Source organism: Belonocnema kinseyi, chromosome 2 (genome assembly GCF_010883055.1).
Source record: "Belonocnema kinseyi isolate 2016_QV_RU_SX_M_011 chromosome 2, B_treatae_v1, whole genome shotgun sequence".
In the NCBI taxonomy this organism is placed as follows: domain Eukaryota; kingdom Metazoa; phylum Arthropoda; class Insecta; order Hymenoptera; family Cynipidae; genus Belonocnema; species Belonocnema kinseyi.
The window spans coordinates 173,546,798-173,566,525 of record NC_046658.1 but is presented as its reverse complement, the minus strand read 5'-3'; the positions used below and the strand labels follow the sequence as shown (position 1 = coordinate 173,566,525).

General features: G+C 34.5%; 1 protein-coding gene across 1 annotated transcript; it reads left to right on the top strand.

Moving 5' to 3' along the window:
- The first annotated feature begins 4,153 nt into the window (after window positions 1-4,153).
- Window positions 4,154-15,777, top strand: LOC117168045. The gene is made up of 3 exons (XM_033353387.1): window positions 4,154-4,470; window positions 10,399-10,818; window positions 15,241-15,777. The coding sequence occupies exons 1-3, from the start codon at window positions 4,377-4,379 to the stop codon at window positions 15,708-15,710; spliced, it is 984 nt and encodes a 327-aa protein (XP_033209278.1). The 5' UTR covers window positions 4,154-4,376; the 3' UTR covers window positions 15,711-15,777.
- Window positions 15,778-19,728: the final 3,951 nt, after the last annotated feature.

Below are 19,728 nucleotides of genomic sequence, written 5' to 3'. Positions count from 1 at the left end.
TTTTTTACATGAGGCTGAAGATTACAAAGAAAATTCAAGGGACGTTTAACTAATTTTGAGAAGCTTCAATATTTTGGAGAACTTAAAATGATTTCAAAGGAAATTAAATATTTTAGGACATTATAAAAGATCCCTAGAAATTTGTATGATTTTTCAGTTAAATGAAGGGATTTCAGAAGAATTAAATTATTTTTTATTGCTATTATTAAATCAAAGGGATTTCATAAGATTTAAAAGACTTCGTGATATGGTTGAAGATTCCAATGAATTTTCAAGAGATTGAAACGATTTCAATGGAATTCAAAATTCTTCAAAGAAATTGAAATTTATTTTTCCCTGATATATTTCAACATATTGAAAAAATCTGAATACATTTTTAGGGATACTAGTGATTTTAAGGGATTCAAAAACATGTTCATATTCTTTTTAATTTGTTCATAAATTTTGAAAAATATTGATGTATTTTTAACTAGATAGAACAAACAAATTAAAATATTTTCGAATATTTTTTTAAAATAAACTTTATAAACCCTTCAAGTCCCTAGTTATTTCTTGTAATCACCTAAATTCTTAGAAATCCTGTAAGATTCCTTGATAATCCTTAATCTCCTCGGAATTTTTGTTGCTGTTGTATAAATATATTTATTTTCTTAACCGTTATTTAAAATCTTTCAAGGATTCTCAGAATTGACTGAAGTTAATTTGAACCCCTTAAAACCCTTTTAATTTTCTTAAATTCCTTGAAACCTCTTGAAAATACTTAAAATTGTTGATGTTTTTTAAATTCGATTTTTTTTAAAATCCCGTCAAATCTCTATAGTGATTTCTTGAAATCACTTGAATGTCAGAAATTCTGTAAGATTTCTTGAAAATCTTTAAACTCTTCCGAATTTCGTAGAAATCTCTCTCCTAAGATCCCTTACAGACTTCAAAATTCGTTTGAAGTCTGTTTGATATATCTCTATTTGATATAGAACTACTTAAAATTACTTATTGTCAAAAAGACTTATGACATAAGTCGTCGGTAATTAATGTTATAACCTCAATTACAGCGTATTATAATTTTTCGCGATGGATGGCCTAATCGCACATTTTCCAAGTTCCAATAATAATAAAATTATTGGTTTTTTTCTTAAAAGCAAAGCTAAACCACGGTTGTTTACTTAATTTCGCCTAAATTAATTAATTTTAGTCAAACTCCTATCTAAATAATAATTTGCAGTACGATTAATAGCTATTAAAAGTAATCAAGAGTTGAATCGCTTTAAATTGTTGCTAATTGCGTCAATTGTTCCCAATCGGACGCGCACGTGTTTATTGGTTAGATATTAAATTTTTAGTAATTTAACAAAAGTTGTAAGTAGAAAAAAATATAATGTTTAGGCAGTATACCGAATAAAAAGTTAAAAGTATATGGTTCAACAGCATGTAAAAATCATACCATTTAACAATGTGATAGTGATGTAGTATGATTATCAAGTAGGCAGTTTGATTTAACCGATATGTTATTGTAAAACGTTTATTTACTTCTTTTTAAATTAATATTCTTGAAATTTGTTTGACAGAATAAGAAACCGCTTGTGAGTAATTAAGGCAAAATCAAAATGCTGCAGTAAAAACTTAACTATAGGTAACTATAGGTAACTCATTAAATTTACAGTAAAAAAATTAATCCAATTATTTTAAGTTTCTTTCAATATAACAATTTTGAATTTAAAAATAAGTTTGATTTAAAATTCTTGAAAATTCTAGTTTCAGATATTTAAAATATTAAAATTTTAATATTTTAAATAATTTGGTTTGCAAATATTTTTATTTTAAAGGTTTGAAATTATTAATCGTATAGCATTAAGTTCATTTAGGTTTCATTAGGTTCAAATTTAAATTGAATACCTACGGAATTCATCACAACAAATGGTTTTCCTTCCATAAGCACAGCAATTTTTTATATTGTTTCATTCTTCAAAAAATGTGATTAATAGCCACATGTTTCTGTAATTTTGTTAAAAATTTTTATTTGATACTCTGAAAATAAGTTTATTTTTGGTCTTCATATCTATAATTTCATAATTTGTCATAATTTCATCAAATCTTATGTAACCGTATGGACGTTTTTCGACATTTTAGCAAATCAAAGAATAAGATTTTAATTTTTAATTTACGAATTGTTTTAAGCTTTGAGTTTGAAATTCTAAAATTAAGAAATTATTAAGTTCAAATGTAAGCAGTTTAGAAGCCCAAATTTATAATCCAATTTTTGAAGTCTGCACTTTTACTAATTCAAATCAAATCGTAACAGGATAAAAATGTGCATTATTCATATCTAAATTTCACTTGGCATAATTTGAAATCAAAAAAAGATAAAGGCTTCTGATTTGATATCGTACAATTTCAAAATGTTTTATTAATAAAAAAGTTTCTGGAAGGCTTGTCACTTTTACATATATTAAAGTTCGTTTAATGTCAATCATTATTGGTAAAGGGGAAGTCATAATCTAAGGATTACCCAATATAATAACACCGGCATTGATGTAAATTCACTGTTCAATTTAGAAAGAATTGTGTCCATCATTTTGAGTACTTATATTTCAATAAACTAAAAATTTAGAAAGTTGAATTAATAAAAACTGCTTTTTATAATATGAATTTTTGTGTTAATAATTGCGAATAATTAAGAATTGAGACTTCTTTCTGACTACAGAAAAATTTATCTCTAATATTAATTTTTAATTGTTTAATTTTATTCAATTAATAACATTTTGACATTTTGAAATAATAAAATAATATTTCAATCGCTTTTCTGAAGTTTCACGTTCAAAATTATTCGCTTACTTTTTTTTTTTAAATCTTAACCGATTTTAAAACTTATAAAGATTTATAAACATTTTCACTAAAATAAACAATCCAAGGGCGCATAATAAAAAATAATTATTTTGCTTCGTTATTACAAAATCAAATTTGTTATTTTTATCCTGTATCTGATTTTATATTTTTAACAAAGAATACTATTAGCACATTTTTTTCGTAGCACCATTTTCATCTGGTAAAAATGATTTACAAAATGTTTATTTACTTTGCTTCATAATATATTCTGTTTAAAATTTATATTATTCCGAAAAAGTAAATAACTTTCTTTAAAGAACTCCCCTCAAACAAAAGTTCTGCTATCACGTGACAAATTCCAAGTGCCCAATTGGAAGCAATTGGAAATTGAAAATGCTCAATCACGGCCAATCGTTTTGGCACACTTAAGAAACACGATTCGGAACGATTGAGATATCAGTTGCATTGTTTCTTATCGATCTTAATTGATTATTTCTAGAAGGGTACAGGCCTTTATTTAAAATATTTTCACAAATTTATGAAATAAATTTCTCATATAGTTAGATCTTAAATTAGATTCGATTCGCTGATATGCATCAACAATACATAATGTTGCTCCTGCTAATTAATCAAGTTATTCATTAGTAATAAACGGTGGGAAGCTATTAAAACACTGGTGTTGAATTCGTACTAATAATCATTTTAAAGATCAATATATTTTACGTTAATAAGCCTGAAACGAATTTGCTAACAAAATTGCTATAGCTGACAGGCCTAAAAGTCTGATAAATGTAAGAAAATTTGACAGACTTTAACTGCAATGTTTCCTTTTTTAGTTTCAAGTTTATATTTTTACATTTTCATCTCAATTAGAATAATCAAAAATACCCTAAAAATTAAAGGTAAATATAGTAACTTCCTATAAATTGTCCAAAATTTAATTAAAAACATTTTTTTAAATTTCCGCAAATTTATGAAATTGTTGGTAATTTATCGTAAGATTTCAGGTAATTTATGGAAACTTAAAATTCTGTATGGTTCATTTTCATAAATTATCCAAATATTTTATTATCTGCTCCCAAAATTTCATTACAGTTCTTACAATGAAATCATGCATATGATTCAAAAGAATATTTTTTTTAATGCTAAAAATATTAAAAAGTGAACTCTTTGAAAATAACAATTAAAATTTTGTTTCAGAAAAAATACTGTCTTATCATGATTTTGAAATATTATTCTATCTGCATTTGAAAATTTTTATTTATTCAAAAGTTAATCACCACAGAAAAATTATTTTATTTCCTCTTTTCGACATACTACAAGTTTTCATTACGCTACAGGCACTTTGGTTATTCAGTTTGGCAAATACGGAAAAGTTTAAGATGTGCGATAAACAATTTTTCTCTTTCCACACTAATTATTATTTTAAAGATGAAACAAAACTGGTTATTTAGGCTTTGAAAATGTTGGTATGAATATCAAGAATTTATCAAGCAACTACTTAACAGTGATTTTTTAATTGAGTTCTGTTATTAGCTTCTTCGTCCGAAAAAATGAAGATTAGTGGTGCTAGTCTTCTCCTCGCATTCACTGCATTCCTGCAGGAATCGAAGTGCATGGAGTTTCCCGACTACGTTCCTCCTGCTGGTAAGTTTAATATTATATTTAAATTATTATTCAAGAATGCAGAAGACGAATGAAGACTAAAAATGTTCAAGTGTGCCTGCGTAGAACGCCGAAAATTCCTTCAATTTTGTATTATCTCTTTGGTTTTAGGAAGTTAATTACCTAGAATAAAAATTTAGCTATTTTGTTGTACGATAAGATTTTCACGTTTTCATTCAAAGCTGACGTATTTTGTAGAAGTTTAGTTTTTTTAGAATTAATTTTGTTTATGGAAAATGTAACTTTTCAAGTTTTTGTTCAAAAGTTATCTTTCTTAGTTTTAATTAGAACAATTTGTTTGGAAATTCAACTACTCGGATGCAAGAATATTCTTTTAACTCAAAATTTAGATATTTCCTGCAATGGCATAAACGTGGGGTGAGCGTGGGGTAAGCGTGGAGTAAACGTGGCTCAAGATTGGGTCAATATTTAACTGCGGTCGCCCCACGGTTGTGCTCTGGTTATCAAAAATGGGTCAAGCATCGCTAATGGCTTCATCGACATGCTTCGCCGACGGTCAAACGTAACTTGGTTGAAATTGAACTTTGGCCAAATTTTCAAAGATGGACAGAATCTACTAAATTTTTCTTACTTTTTAGTATAAAATAATGGATAAATATTTTCTTTTTTGGGACTTTGCGAAATTTTTTTAAGAACGCGCATAAAAGAAGTTTGTATGGCTCAAGCGTGGCAAGACACTTGGAAATATCTGGCTGAAGCATGGATCAGGACGGAATGCTAACATGGCGCAAGCCTTGCTCTTGTCTATCTTTCATGTTTAGAAAATATTTAATACAAATGAATATTCTTCAGTATCTTAATGGAAAGTTCATTACCCGGGTGTACCGGATCGCGCAACAGATAGCGTAGCATGTACTCTAAAAGAACTTTTTCAGAATTTAAATTGTTATAACAGTCAAAATAACTGAAAATTCTGAGTTGAAGATCAGGGCGCATCTGACCGAGCACCAGGTACTAGGCAGTCTGATAGGTCCCTGCAAAATGAAACACGGATACGTTTTTTTGGCCAAAGTCGGTTTTATTTTTCAACATACTCTCCTTTTAGGTCGATGCAGCGAGTCCAACGATTTTCTAACTTTTTGACATCGTCCGAAAAGTACTCGATCGGAAGGTCTCCAAAATACGCCTCAGTTTCAGCTATGAGCTTCTCATTTGAGTAAAAACGCTTACCGGTGAGCCATCTCTTTAGGTTAGGGAACAAGTAATAGTCGCTAGGGGCCAGGTCTGGTGAATACGGTGGCTGAGGGACCAATTCGCAGCCGATTTCATGCAATTTTGCTTGTACAACTAAGCATGAATGAACAGGCGCATTGTCGTGATAATAAATCGGTTTTTTTTTCTTCAAATGCGGTCGTTTTTCGGCGATTTCGATTTTCAATCGGTTCAATAATGATGAATAGTATGCTCCGGTTATGGTTTTACCTTTTTCAAGATAGTACACGAATATTATGTCATGTGCATCCCAAAATACGGAGGCCATAACTTTTCCGACCCATTATTGCGTTTATGGACGCTTCGGAGCACTTTGGCCCGGTGGAACTCACTGTTTTGCCTTTTTTTTCTGCTGGGAAGTTATCACACGAATTCGTTTTTGGTCCACCGCGAGCAAACGCGGCAACCATCGCGCGCAGATCTTCTTCATGCCCAAAACTGAGTGCACGATATTGCTTACACGTTCCAATGATATGTCTACAGCATTAGCTACCTCTCTCAATTTCACTTTGGGATCATTCAACATCATATCATGGATTTTTTCGACATTTTCTGGTGTAGTGACCTCTTTTGGGCGCCCAGATCGTTCAGCATCAACTGTGCTCGTACGGCCACAACGAAACTCGGTAAACCACTTATGAATCGTTCCAATCGACGGTGCAGAGTCCGGGTAATACTTATCCAGCTTGGCCTTGGTTTCGGATATCGTTTTCTTGCGAAGATAGTAGTGTTTGATCAAAACTCGAAACTCAGATTTTTCCAAATTAAAAAAAACTCGGAGGTTAGTCGCTACTCAGTGCTGTAACTGGTAAATGCGTAAACATAAATGGCTGAAGTTTTGACAGGCGTCATTTGAAGGATCAAGCTCGACGAAAATGGTTCACATTACTGAATACTAATGCCATCTCTTAGAATTTTCAGGTACTTATCAGACTGCCTAGTAGCTTAGCATGTATTCTGCGAAAACCTTTTTAGAGTTTAAATTGCACCAACTGTGAAAATAACTGCCAATGACAAGTCGACGATCTGGGTGCACCGAATCGAGTACCAAATGCTTTAATATTATTCTACAAGAACTTAAAAAAATTTTAATTTGTTGAATAACGAAAACAATTCTAAATGGTTAGTCGACGACCTGGGTGCACTGGGTCGCGCCTCAGGTAGCTTAACACATATTGTACAAGAACTTTAAAAAATTTTAAATTTGAAGAGACAACATAACTATAAATTGTGTGTCAAAGATCAGGTTGCACTGGATTGAGCACCATGTAGTTTAATACGTATTCTACTAGAACTTTCGCAAAATTTAAATTTTCTGAATAACGAAAACAATTCCAAATCGTGAGGCAACGAAGCGGTTACACCGGGTGGCGCACCAGGTAGTTTAGCACATATTACACGAGTACTTCTCAGAAATTTATATAGTTCCAACTGCCAAAATAACTACAAATAAGGAGCCGACGTTACGAGTGAACCAGATCGCGCACCATGCAGCTTAGCACGTATTCTACGAAATCTTGTTGAGAATTTATATTGTACTAACTGTCAAATTGACTACCAATGATAAGTCGACGATACGGGTGTACCGGGTCTAGCACCAGGTAGTTTAGCACGTATTCTACAAAAACTTTTTGAGAATTTAAATGATGCCAACTGCTAAAATAACTACTAATGATAAGTCGACGATCCAGCTCCACCGGATCGAGCACCAGGTACTTTATAAGGTATTCCACAAGAACCTTTTAGAAATTAGAATTTTGTGAATAACGAAAAACATTCCTAATGGTGAGTCGACGACCTGGGTGTACCAGGTGGCGCACCAGGTAGTTTAGCAAGTATTCTAAGAAAACTTTTCAAGAATTTGAATTCTGCTAACTGCCAAAATAACTTCCAATGAAAAGCCTCGGATGCAAGTGAACAGAGTCGCGCACCAGGTAGCTTAGAACGTATTCTACGAAAACTTTTCTAGAATTTAAATTGTGCCTACTACCAAAGTAAGTACTAATAACAAGTCGAGGATCAGGGTGCAACGAATCGATCACCAGGTACTTTATTACGTAGTCAACAAGAACTTCTCTAATATTCTATGAGATTAAAATTCTATGAGATTAAAAAAAATTTTTAATTGTACCAACTGCAAAAATAACTACCCATGATAAGTCGACGATCCGGGTGTACCGGATCGAACACCAGGTACTTTAGCTCGTATTATACGAAAACTTTTTAGAAATTTAAATTGTGTCAACTAATAAAATAAATAATAATGAGAAGCCGACGATCCGGGTAAACCGGGTCGCGCACCATGTAGCTTAGCACGTATTCCACGGAAACTTATTGAGAGTTTATATTGTGCTAACTGTGAAATTAACTACTAATGTTAAGTCGACGATCCGGGTGTACCGGATCGAGCACCAGATACTTTAATGCGTATTCTACCAGAACTTTTTCATCATTTAAATTTTGTAAATAACAAAAACAATTCTAAATGGCGTTTCGACGACGTAAGTGCACCAGATTTCGTCCCGAGTGGTTTAGCACGTATTCTACAATAACTATTTAAGAATTTAAATTGTGGTATCTACCAAATTAACTACCATTGAAAAGTCGACGATAAGGGTGCACCGTATCGAGCTACAGGTACCTTATTGATTAATTTAGGAAAACTTTAAAAAAATTTTAATTTTGTAAATACTCAAAACAATTGCAAATGTTAAGTCGACGACCCAGATACAACGAGTCGCGCACCAAGTGTTTTAGGAGATATTCTACGAGGATTTTTTAAATTTATTTTGTGCCAACTGCCAAAAGACCTAAAAATATTGAGTCGACGATTCGGGTCACCGTATCGAGCATCAGGTAATTTAATACGTTTTCTACGAGATCTTTTCTAGAATTGAAGTCGGGTCGCGCACCAGGTAGTTTAGCACGTTTAATACGAGAACTTTCAAAGTATTTAAATTGTTCTATCCCTGAAAATGAATACCAATCGTAAGCGGACGACCTCTTGCGCCGCATTGAGCAATATGGTCATTCAAGATGCCATTCACGTAATTATTTGGTGTTTATTTCTGGCATGTATACCATCTGATAGATATTTCGGCTGTTATATTGTATGTTGCAGTCTGGCCGTCGACATACTAATTGGAATTGTTTTCGCTATTTACAAAATTTAAATCTTTCAAAAGTACGAGTATTAAAGAATAAGTATTGAACTACCAAGTGTTCGATCTGATTCGCACGGATCTTTGTCTCCTCAATGGTAGTTATTTTCACAGTTAGCACAATTTGATTTCTTAAAAAGTTCTCGTAGAATACGTGCAAAACTACCTGGTGAGCTGCCCAGTATACCCGGGTCGTCGATTCCACCATTTGGAATTTCTTTCATTATTTAGTAAACTTAAATTTTTTAATTTTTCTTTGATACGTATTAAACTACCTGGTGCTGGAGACGGTGATTTAGATTTAGCCAGATAAATCCAAGTGTCTTGCCATGTTTGAATCATGCTATCTTCTTCCATGCGGGTTTTTTTAAAAAATTGCGCAAAGTTCAATAAAAGAAAATATTTATCTACCCACTCTTTCTAAAAAGTAAGGAGAATTTAGTAGATTCTGTCCAGCTTTGAAAATTTGGCCAAAGTTCAATTTCAACCAAGTCGCGTTCGACCGCGTTCGAAGCGTGGCAGAGGGACCATTAGCCATGCTTGACCCATTGTTACCCATTAAACTTATTCCACGCTGGTTTATACCGAGTTGAATTTTTATCTTCATTATCAAATTCAACTTCTTGGTTGTGAATTAATATATTTTAATTTTTAAGTGAATGAAAAAATACCAAAACTCTCAAGCAAAATTGAACAGATAAATCGATTTTCTATGAAATTTTTTAAAGTCTTCTCCTCGTTATGTAATGAACCATGGGTACACTAATGGTGAGGGCTTGCTTCTTCTTAGGTGCACAAAATGCATAATATTTGCTTATAATAGAAAAAAAGCAATGACAAGACCATTTTTCGAAAAAGCTTTCTTTTTAATTTTGTATTGAGACCTTTATATTATGTGTTTGAACTATGAAGCCAAACAATCCATACTTGTAGGAGAAAAGCTTATTTGTGAAATACTTGTGCTAAAATTCAAGCCTAAGGAAGCGCCTTAAGTTTTCAATATTACGTAGAAAAAAATTTTAAGTTAAAAGTTTACTACTTTTGTACAAATTCGTTTCTGTTATTAAAAATTTGCCCTTTTTGAAAAAATTTACTTCCTATTCAAACTTAATTTCTTTGGCTAAAATTAAGCTATTTGTTTGCAAATTTGTTAACCAATAATTTATCAAAAGAAACTACTTTGGTCGAGCTGTATATTATTTATTGATTTAAAAATTGTATGCAAATCGAATAGGTGATAAATGAAAAGTATAACAAAAGAAAGATATTGTTTACAATTTTCAAGTTAATGGAAATCCTCTAACGTATCTGTGCCGACTGCAACACGGCTAATACATGTTTAAAATTGTTCAATCATATCACAGGAACCCATAAACATTTCTTAAATTTTCTTAATTTAAATTAATTAGAAAATTGAAAGCTACGAGATTCGAGAAATACTTCATTGTTTAAAATTTCTAAATTTTCAAATTACTAGTGACCATAAATTTGATAAATGATCATTTTTTGCTTACAGGAATAGGTGGTCGAACAGGTATTGTTGATCTGCAATTAAGGGATTCACAAGAGCTTACTGCTTTTCTCTATCAGGCCCACATTACACCTGAATGGGTGGAGAATACACCAACTAAGGATTTTAAACACTATGCGGTTTATATACATACATTTAATAATTTAAATCATCAGACTATACATGTCCCGGACACCTGGATAATTCAAGCTCCTCTTCTGGAGAATGCTACTATGACGTTAGGCAATTTAAACTTTCAGACTGATACGGCTCATTTTCACACTTACGATCAAACGTTATCTGTTACTGGATATTACGTGAATCGCATATATGTAGCAGTAAAAGGAACTAGAGAAATCCTTTCTGCGACTGTTATTCCATCACTCCCAGAAGTCACACCATTCCCAGCTAATATTATTGCAAGAGGTATTTACATTTTGTCTGAAACCGGGTTGAGCTTTTACAAAGAACGTATCTAGCCAAGAATATATCAAAGAACTTATCAACCCATTAAGGACCAAACGTCCGTTTGTTCAAAATTTTTAAAAAATTCCGGAATTGCGAAAACATTTTACATAAAATAATTACATTCGTTTATTTAACAAAAAGTACGAATTTAAAAAGCATTCTAAAATGTACAATTTTGCATCCATGGAACCCAAGCTTCAAAATCTATAGGTTTTTTCTAAAATTCAGGTCGGCGGTATCCAATATGGCGGCTGAAAGCCAGGTTTTTTTTGCTATTCCTGATTTTTCGTATTGCAACAATATTTTCAAATAAATCCCCATAAATGCATAGATATAGGAGTTTTTGAGGCCTCTTATCACAAATCCGAAATCTGATTTGCCAAATTCAAGATGGCGGGTCGAATATAGCTGGAAAAAGTACTGATACATTTAGCTTTTATAAAAATTCCCATATGGGGGTCTTTGAGGCCGCTAATGACGAATTCGTGATGATATTTTCAAAATTTAAGATGGCGGATCAAATACCGCTGACAAAAATTACTTAAATATTCCAATTTTTACACAAATTTGCACATGGGGGTTTTGGGGACGCTGATGACGAATCCATCATCAGATTTTCGAAATCGAGATCCTGGTTCGAATACCACTGCCAAAAGTGATTGAAACATTCCTAATTTTACAAAAATTCCTTCAGGAAAGTGAACCTTTGCAAGAGAAATGTTATATATTTATTTATTTTCATTGAATTTTGCAAATCGGATTTCGGACATGTCATTACCAATGCCGGAAACCTCCATTGGTGAATTTTTGAGAAAATCGGATTGTTGCAGAAATTTTAACAGCGATCTTAGATCCGCCAACTTGAATTTTGCAAATCTGATTCCAGATTCATGATCAGCGACACTAAACACTTCTATATAGAATACAACAGTGGAAAATTGTTTGAAAATATGACAATACGAAAAATCAGGAACAGTCAAAAACTAGGCTTTTAGCCGTATTATGGGAAATCGACATCCTAAATTTCGGAAAATGTACTCATAGAATTTGAAGGCTAAGGTCCATGGACGCAAGAATTTGACTTTAGAGGTATAAATTGACAAATTCGACACGAATATAATTATATAAAAATGCCATGCAATGAAAAGTTTGTATTTTTTGTTAATTAAACAAATTTATTTATTTACTTTGAATTTCGTTGTAATTATATAAACTGTACCTTTCATTGATTAAATCAGTCGTTTATGTCTTATTATAATTATTTAATAAAATGGGGAAATGAATTAGAAATTTTAAAATACAAATAATTTTCGTTTATATAAATATTCTTATTCAAACAATGTTTATTTTTTATGCTAGCACTCTGTTTATAAAAAATATAGGAACTAATGATATAATCATTCATAATATTAATGTTAATAATTTATTCAATATTGCAGAGTAAAATATTTAAAGTTGTTACTGAATTTTCAGACCTTGTTTCAGGCACATTATAGAAATATGACTATGAAATTATCGTCAAAATTATTAATGGAAATTATAGTGTATTTCAAAAAGGGTATCAAAAGCTGCAAGGTGAAATTTATTGTCAGCTATTCCGATATTTCGGCTGTCAGCAATTATAAAATATTTATTCGCAGCCGCTGATTTTAAAGGATTTCGAATTCTTTCAAGAAGCTATTTTAATGGATTTAAAAGGGTTTTAAAATATTTTATAGAATTTAAAATATTGCAAAGGAATTCAAGGAATATAATTAAATTTTACCTAATTGCATGGGATTCTATAATGTTGTAGTGAAATTTAAACGAATTCATTAATATTTATTTGGAGATTTCGAAGAATTGTGAAATATAAAAACTATAACACTGCAAACATTAAAATTTAATGTTAGAAGTAATGCAAGATTTATGCTTACTTTTTTGTTTAATTGTTGACACTGTAAAATACTCATCTACCAGAAAAACACTCTAATCATAAAAAAATTAGTTTTGCACGATAAATTTACACTCAGCACAACGCACCATACATTATCTTTGATGAGCAAAATTCAAACTGAAACGATTTCATCAACACAAGAACTGCCCCTTAGGAAAGATACAAATTTACCTGTGCCGAGGCAGAAATCTTATTAGTATTTTAAAAAATATCATTTACTGATTGTTCAGTCAAACCGACTGTTCTGCAAGTCAAAATGACCAAGTTGTCAGTTAAAACGTGCTCGATTTACTGAATCACTGAAATTTTTGATGATTTAAATTTAGAGCGTAATTAGAGGATGGGGTGAAAAGTTTCCGGCCTGATAAGGAAAAAAAAATTTTCGCTTTTTTCACTTCATTTTTCAACATAATCTGCCTCAAGACAAATACATTTCCCATAACGGTTCTCTAATGCATTTTAATAGAGCGATTCGTCAAGTCCCTCAAAATACTACTTTACGACATCGATGACTTCCTCGTTGCTCTGAATTTTTTTACCCTCGAGCAATTTTTTAGGGTTAGGAAACAGCTGGTAGTTGCTAGGGGAAAAATCTGGTGAATATGGTGGATAGGGAAACAACTACAACCTTAATTAATGGATTTCAGCCATCGCAACGACCCACTAATGAGAAGGTGTGTTGTCGACGATTTTTGATCGACTCGTAGCAAATTCGGCAAACACCTAGCACAGTGCTTCTTTATGCCCAAATATTTATGTAAAATATTGCGTACACGCTTAGCTCAAATCCAAGTAGCCTCAGCTATCTCACTTACCTTTAATCTGCGATCCTCTATCACTATTTTTTGAATTTTTTTATCATTTCGAGAGTTACGACCTCAACGGGGCGTCCTAAACGAGGTTCGTCAAAAGTTCTCGTGGGAGCATACTTAGATTCAGAAACCCACTGTTCAACCGTCGAACATGATGGAAAAAGCTCTTTTAGTATGGAATACATTTCTTCTTTGATTTAACTTGGTGTTAGGCTTTTTAAATATAAGTAATTAATGGCCCCGCACGCTTCTCTGATTTTTCATTTTTGCACAAACAATCGAGGTGTATTGTTCAGTAGGCTCTCAAATGTATACTAAAGAGAAATCGACTTGATAATTGATATGCAAGCTAGTTAGATCACAGAAAATCGCCGATCCTCCATTGTACACCAAAATCGGTGTACAAGTGACTTGCAATAAATTTGAGATACACAGGTTCGTTCGGAGAATCTAGGGGAAAAGCATCATTTAGACACAGTTTTTTCTCAACCAGAGCAACGTGAAGTGTCGTCTACAAACTGGCAGTCACCTGTCAACATGATTTTTTCGGGCGTTATTTGGGTGAAAGAGATATTGATAAGAATTATGTTATAATAACAATCACCTAACTTTTAATTTCGTCCCATTTATCAGCGACTCTTAGTGTCTTGAAATACAAATTGTACTTGGCGTGATATAATATCCAAATCTTAGGTTACTCAAAACCTACATGACATTCAAACCACTAAAGCCGGGATGTAAAAACTAAGTCATGATCGTCTGTATATTAATTAATGCCTGTTTGTATAAAAAGATTTCCTCTAGATTTTGTGTAACCAAAGAAGTAAAGTTAGCTGGTAGTTGAAGTGAAAATACCTAATTGTATATTTAGACGGTCATGACTTTTTCTACACAGCCCGGCTTTAGTTTAAATATCGACGGCCATGACTAACCTAACATTTGGTAGTTGCATTAGAAAGTTATCATTTTATTCCAAGTGACGAGTATACACTGTTAAATAAAAGAAAGTTGAAAATAAGGCAATTATTATTTCAATTAGTTTTTTTATTAACAATTATTTAGTCTAATACCGCAATGCAAAAAGTTGCTTTGACAGGTGTTCAGGTGGCTGACAGCGCGATTCAGCATTTCACAACTATCGGCATTGAGCCAAAATTCAATATCTATATGATACTTTTCCCTAGATGCCCAGACGTGCACCGACATTCAGAGGAATACATTTGAGACTTGAATATTGTTTCAAATGCTCATTGAGTGACCAATGAAATTTGAGCTGCAACACATTTAACACCAGCGTTTTTCTGTGATATGGTACTATAGAATACAAGTTAAAAATTATACCTGCCAGCGCGATCTCCAGTTCAGACGGGAAAATTTTCACCCCACGCTCGTAGGTTAGGGATATTCATACACATTTATTTCCACATAAAAAGCCTATCATTTCTTCCAATAGTAATCTGGAAATTCTTAGAATATCGAAATTTGATTATTTATAAATTGAAGTCTTCAATTTCGTGTATTTCTTGGAACTTGGTCTGTAAATTATGTACATTCAATCATATAAATAAACATATTATATCAAATAAAGTGAACACAAACTTAATATATGTCAACTTTTTCTCATAAAAACAGATGTACCATCTGGCAGAATAGTGGTATCATTGTACCATCGCGGTCATTTTACCGCTGATCTTTTCCCGGCCCGCAATGTACCTGGATGGTTGACAACTCCATCATATACTAATTTCAAAAACTATGAGATTTTTGTACATACATTGAATCATGGCATTCATTGGGCTACATACCGGTATGACAGAAGCCTTGGTTTACCTCCTTTTCCGTCTACCGTTCGGCTTACACTCGGCCAGGTGAGCCTTATTCGCGGAGGAAGAAATTTGCAAGATTACAATCACGAGATTATACTTCTACATTCCATCGATTCTGTATATATAGCGCTGCAAAAAACTAACATCATCAAATATGCAGAGTTAAGACCAGATGATAAAGCAAAAAGCGCAGAACCAAAAAAAAATAAACATGCGAATCGGCCTCGTGAACGAGGCCCATACAAGAAACATAGCGGCATACATATATTCCAATAAATTTCTGAAGAATATTGATATATTTTGAAATTTCATGTGAAACTACTACCATTCCTTCCTATAGTAACCTTAAAAATCTCTAAATGTCCAAATTCTATAATTTATAAATCTAAGTCTCTAATTTCGTATGTTTCTGAAAATTTCTTCTGTAAATTATTTGAATTCTAAGAAATAAATAAACTAATCGTTTTCAAAGAATAATATGTTTTTTTTTATTTCCATAGAACTTAAATGAGGTGAGTCTATATACATTAAGTATTTTTATTTTTAGTTGAAAATTATACTACTTACGTCCAAGCATGAAGTTACTTTCTTGTACATAGTTTTTTGTAGAAGACTTAATATTATTTTTTACGAAGATTGTGGCGTAAACTGGGGTAATGTGAACCGTGGAGTGATTTCGCTTTTGTGAATAACTTTTTTGCCAAGAATAGTTCAAGTGCGCACAGTTTTTCCATGGTAACCAACTCTATGTATAATGTTGGCTTCATTGATGGCTTTTCTTATCCCAAAAGATTCAGTAATTTATTAACATTGGGTGTAAGTGACGTCCTTAGGAGTAAAAAATCCTCATGGTGGGGGTGTAAATCGTTCTTGTAAGTGTGATGCGAACTACTCATCGGTAAAGATTTTATCTCTTATTATTTTTAGATGCGTTTCACCATTGTCTTTATAATAAACAATTGTCCGCAGTCGCAGACAATTGTCCAGAGGTGGTCCCGAAGGAACTAACCCCAACGCGGAGGTGTGAAAACCGTGCCGAAAGCTGAATGGCACCTGGGTCAGGTGTCTAGAACGGTGACTCTGAGATACCGGGCGACCTCTCAGAGTACGCAGCCTTATCCTTGCATGCGGGGCTCTACAAGGATGGAAGAACCCCTTTCCCTGGCTTCTCGTAGGAACAACAATGACAACAACAAACATAGTTGTAGTAAGTGCGGTTTAAAACAACGGAACGCGCAGGGCTCCCGACAATGGTTCGGCCAACAATGTCGACCAATCTAGATCTGGGGGAGCCAATGTAAATGGATTCAATGCGATGGATCAACGGGATCTCGCAACCTTTGGGTGGACGGAGCGACTAAATCACGACTTGCTAGAGTGCTACGATGCGAGTGTGGCCCCTGAACGGAGTTACATGGCACGGCTGCATGATCTGTGGTGCGAGAAACACCCGGAGCTATCGCACTTTTCGCAACAACGTCTGCGAAACCATGCTGAACTACCCCGTAAAAGGGGCTATGTGAGCGGAACGCCTACTTTACCACAGCTAGAACAAGCCGGCAACAGAGAAAGAGAGGCGACACTAAGACAAATCGCAGGCACACATCCAATAGATGAAGAGCGATGCTTTACGAACCGGAGAAACATCAACACCAAGGTTTCTCTCAAGCCTAAGGATCTGGCTGAAATGGATGACGAGCTTCGTGGACATTTTTCCGGAGACTCCGACCTCTGGGCTATCAATTATTGTGTGTATAATGCAGCGAGAGCTTTCGCCGATGCAAACCGTAAAAGAAAACCAATGGCTGATCATAAGACCAAAAGCCGAATGCATTAACTTCCCATAAAGATAGGCTGGGCAAGACAGTAGGCGTCCCGCATTCAGTGTGTGATTGACTGCATCACATCTAGCAGTTTCTCTCTGACCCATCTCGACTCTTCCAAGACTCTCCAGTTACTGTCGAACACCCACCCAAACCAGAGGAGGTCTAAGTATTTTGGAGCGAAGTCTACGAAGTTCAGCATAGACTGGACGAAGACTCAGAAAATATAAAGAGCTTCGAGGAGTTATGTGTTGCCCTCATAACACCTGATAAAGAATGCCCACCCATCACTACCGAGGAGTTGAAGAAAGTATTAAGAGGGATGAAGAACTATTCCGCACCGGGACCAGATTGTATCAAAACCTTCTGGTGGAAGAAGTTTTCTTCAACCCATCAGCATTTGGCCCGTATTTTCACCTCATATATAAAGTCGGAAGAGCCGATTCCAGAGTGTTTGGTGGAAGAGCGCACAATACTTCTGCCGAAAATAGGCAACACAGCTGACCCGAAGAATTACAGGCCAATAACTTGTCTGAACACGCTTTATAAGATATTCACAGCTATCCTAAATGATAGGATTGTTCGGGTAATTGAACCTGTGTGGCAAGAAATGTATGAACAACGAGGCTCAAAGAAAGGCGTAGCCGGATGTCGGGAGAACCTGCTCATCTATAGATGTGTCTGCAAAGATACAGCATTCTACCAGCGTGACCTATTGTTGGCCTGCATTGATTATCGGAAAGCTTTCGATTCGACATCCCATAGACTTATCATTTGTCTTTTGGAAATCTTAAAGGTTCATCCGCAAATAGTTGGGTGCATAGAGAGATTGATGCCGCTTTGGAAAACCAGATTTACTATCTCATCTGGAAAAAATCGTGTCACAACTAACAAGGTCACCTTTCAGAGAGGTGTCTTTCAGGACGAAACCATGAGTCCACTCCTCTTTCGGCTTACATTATTGCCACTATCTCTAGCACTTCGCTATTCGGACGAGTACTTGTGCGGAAAACCTGCAGATCGAAAGTACGAGGTCACTCATGTATTTTACATCGACGATCTTAAGATTTATGCTAAAAACAGAGCGCAACTGCATCTAGCTCTAGGGATTGTCGAACGATATACTAAGGAAATTGGAATGGAATTTGGGTTCAACAAATGCGCCAAGGTTTATTTGAAGCAAAGAAAACTTAATGGCATTCCTGAAGATCCTGAGCTCGTTGATAGAAGCCCCATACGACACCTTTGCGCTGGAGAGACTTATGCATACCTGGGCTTTCCACAGAGCCGCATTCAGGATGTGACATCTATAAAGGATACTCTCCGAAGCAGACACAAGCATCTCACTTGACAGATTTAGTCTGCCGAACTGTCGGCGAGAAACAAAGTATCTGCAACAAACATGCTTGTCGTCCCAGTACTACTCTATTCATTTGGAGTAGTTCCATGGACGAAGAACGAGCTCAGATCTCTTGATTCTAGGTACAGCACATACAGTTGCGAATGGAAGAGACCCTCTTCTTAAAATGGTCAGGAATCACGAAGAAGTGGGCAAAGGAGAGTTTCTGTACAAAGCAGCGGAGAAGTCTTCTGAAGCACTTGGGCTAGACTTCAGTATTAGGGGTGAGCAAAATGCATCAAATCTTATCTATGTCGAGTGCTCACTCCTGACAGCCCGGATTAAGAAAGCACAAGAGAAAAACTTTCGTGAACAGCTCCTCGAAAAGAGGATGCACGGCATCTTCCACAGAAATGTGAAGGATCAGTCAATGTCTTGTGAGCTAACGTTTGCTTTCCTTAAATCGCCCGGATTGAAGTCTGATACAGAGCATTTAGCTCACATACTATCTAGTTGTCCAACTCATGCGGGAACGACCTACATTCAAACGCACAATATACTGGAACTTTATATTCTCGACAATTGTTTCTGTTGCTCACTCGAGGCCTGACATGGTTCTTCTTGACTTCGAGAAGCGAACCATGTTTGTTATCGAATTTTCGGCACCAGCTGACAAAAACATCATAACCATGGAGAATGAAAAGAAAGAGAGGTATCGAGACCTTATAAGGGAGTTGCAACGACTGTACCCGGAATATTCTGTTAAATTGATCGTCCGTATCATCGGCGTTTTTGGAGGTGCCAAGCTTTTACTTGCTAATGGACTAAAAAGCATTCCTGCGTATCAACAATATGCTAGAACATTTGCGGGAAAAGTGCAGAAGGCGGTTGTCCTCGAGCCGCTCCGTGTTTTTAGGGTGCACGAGGCTTTTGCTGGATCGTCGTTTTGATTCCTTTACTGACTGTAACCACCTATCTCACGGTCGTGAGACGTGCTTGTGGCTGAAATTTTACCGCGATTTGGCTGGAAGCGGGTGCAATTTTCCAGATTAGCACCCGCTCCCGGCGAAATCCTGCGGTTGTCCTAATGACAAATTCTTAATTATATATATATAGTTAAAAATTTGTCATA

Bases quoted from the DNA above. Each gene is read 5' to 3' on its own strand.
- LOC117168045 (XM_033353387.1), top strand. From the start codon at position 4,377: ATGAAGATTAGTGGTGCTAGTCTTCTCCTCGCATTCACTGCATTCCTG. The intron at 4,471-10,398 runs GTAAGTTTAATA...TTTTGCTTACAG, and splicing joins CGACTACGTTCCTCCTGCTG to GAATAGGTGGTCGAACAGGT. The intron at 10,819-15,240 runs GTATTTACATTT...TCATAAAAACAG, and splicing joins AGCTAATATTATTGCAAGAG to ATGTACCATCTGGCAGAATA.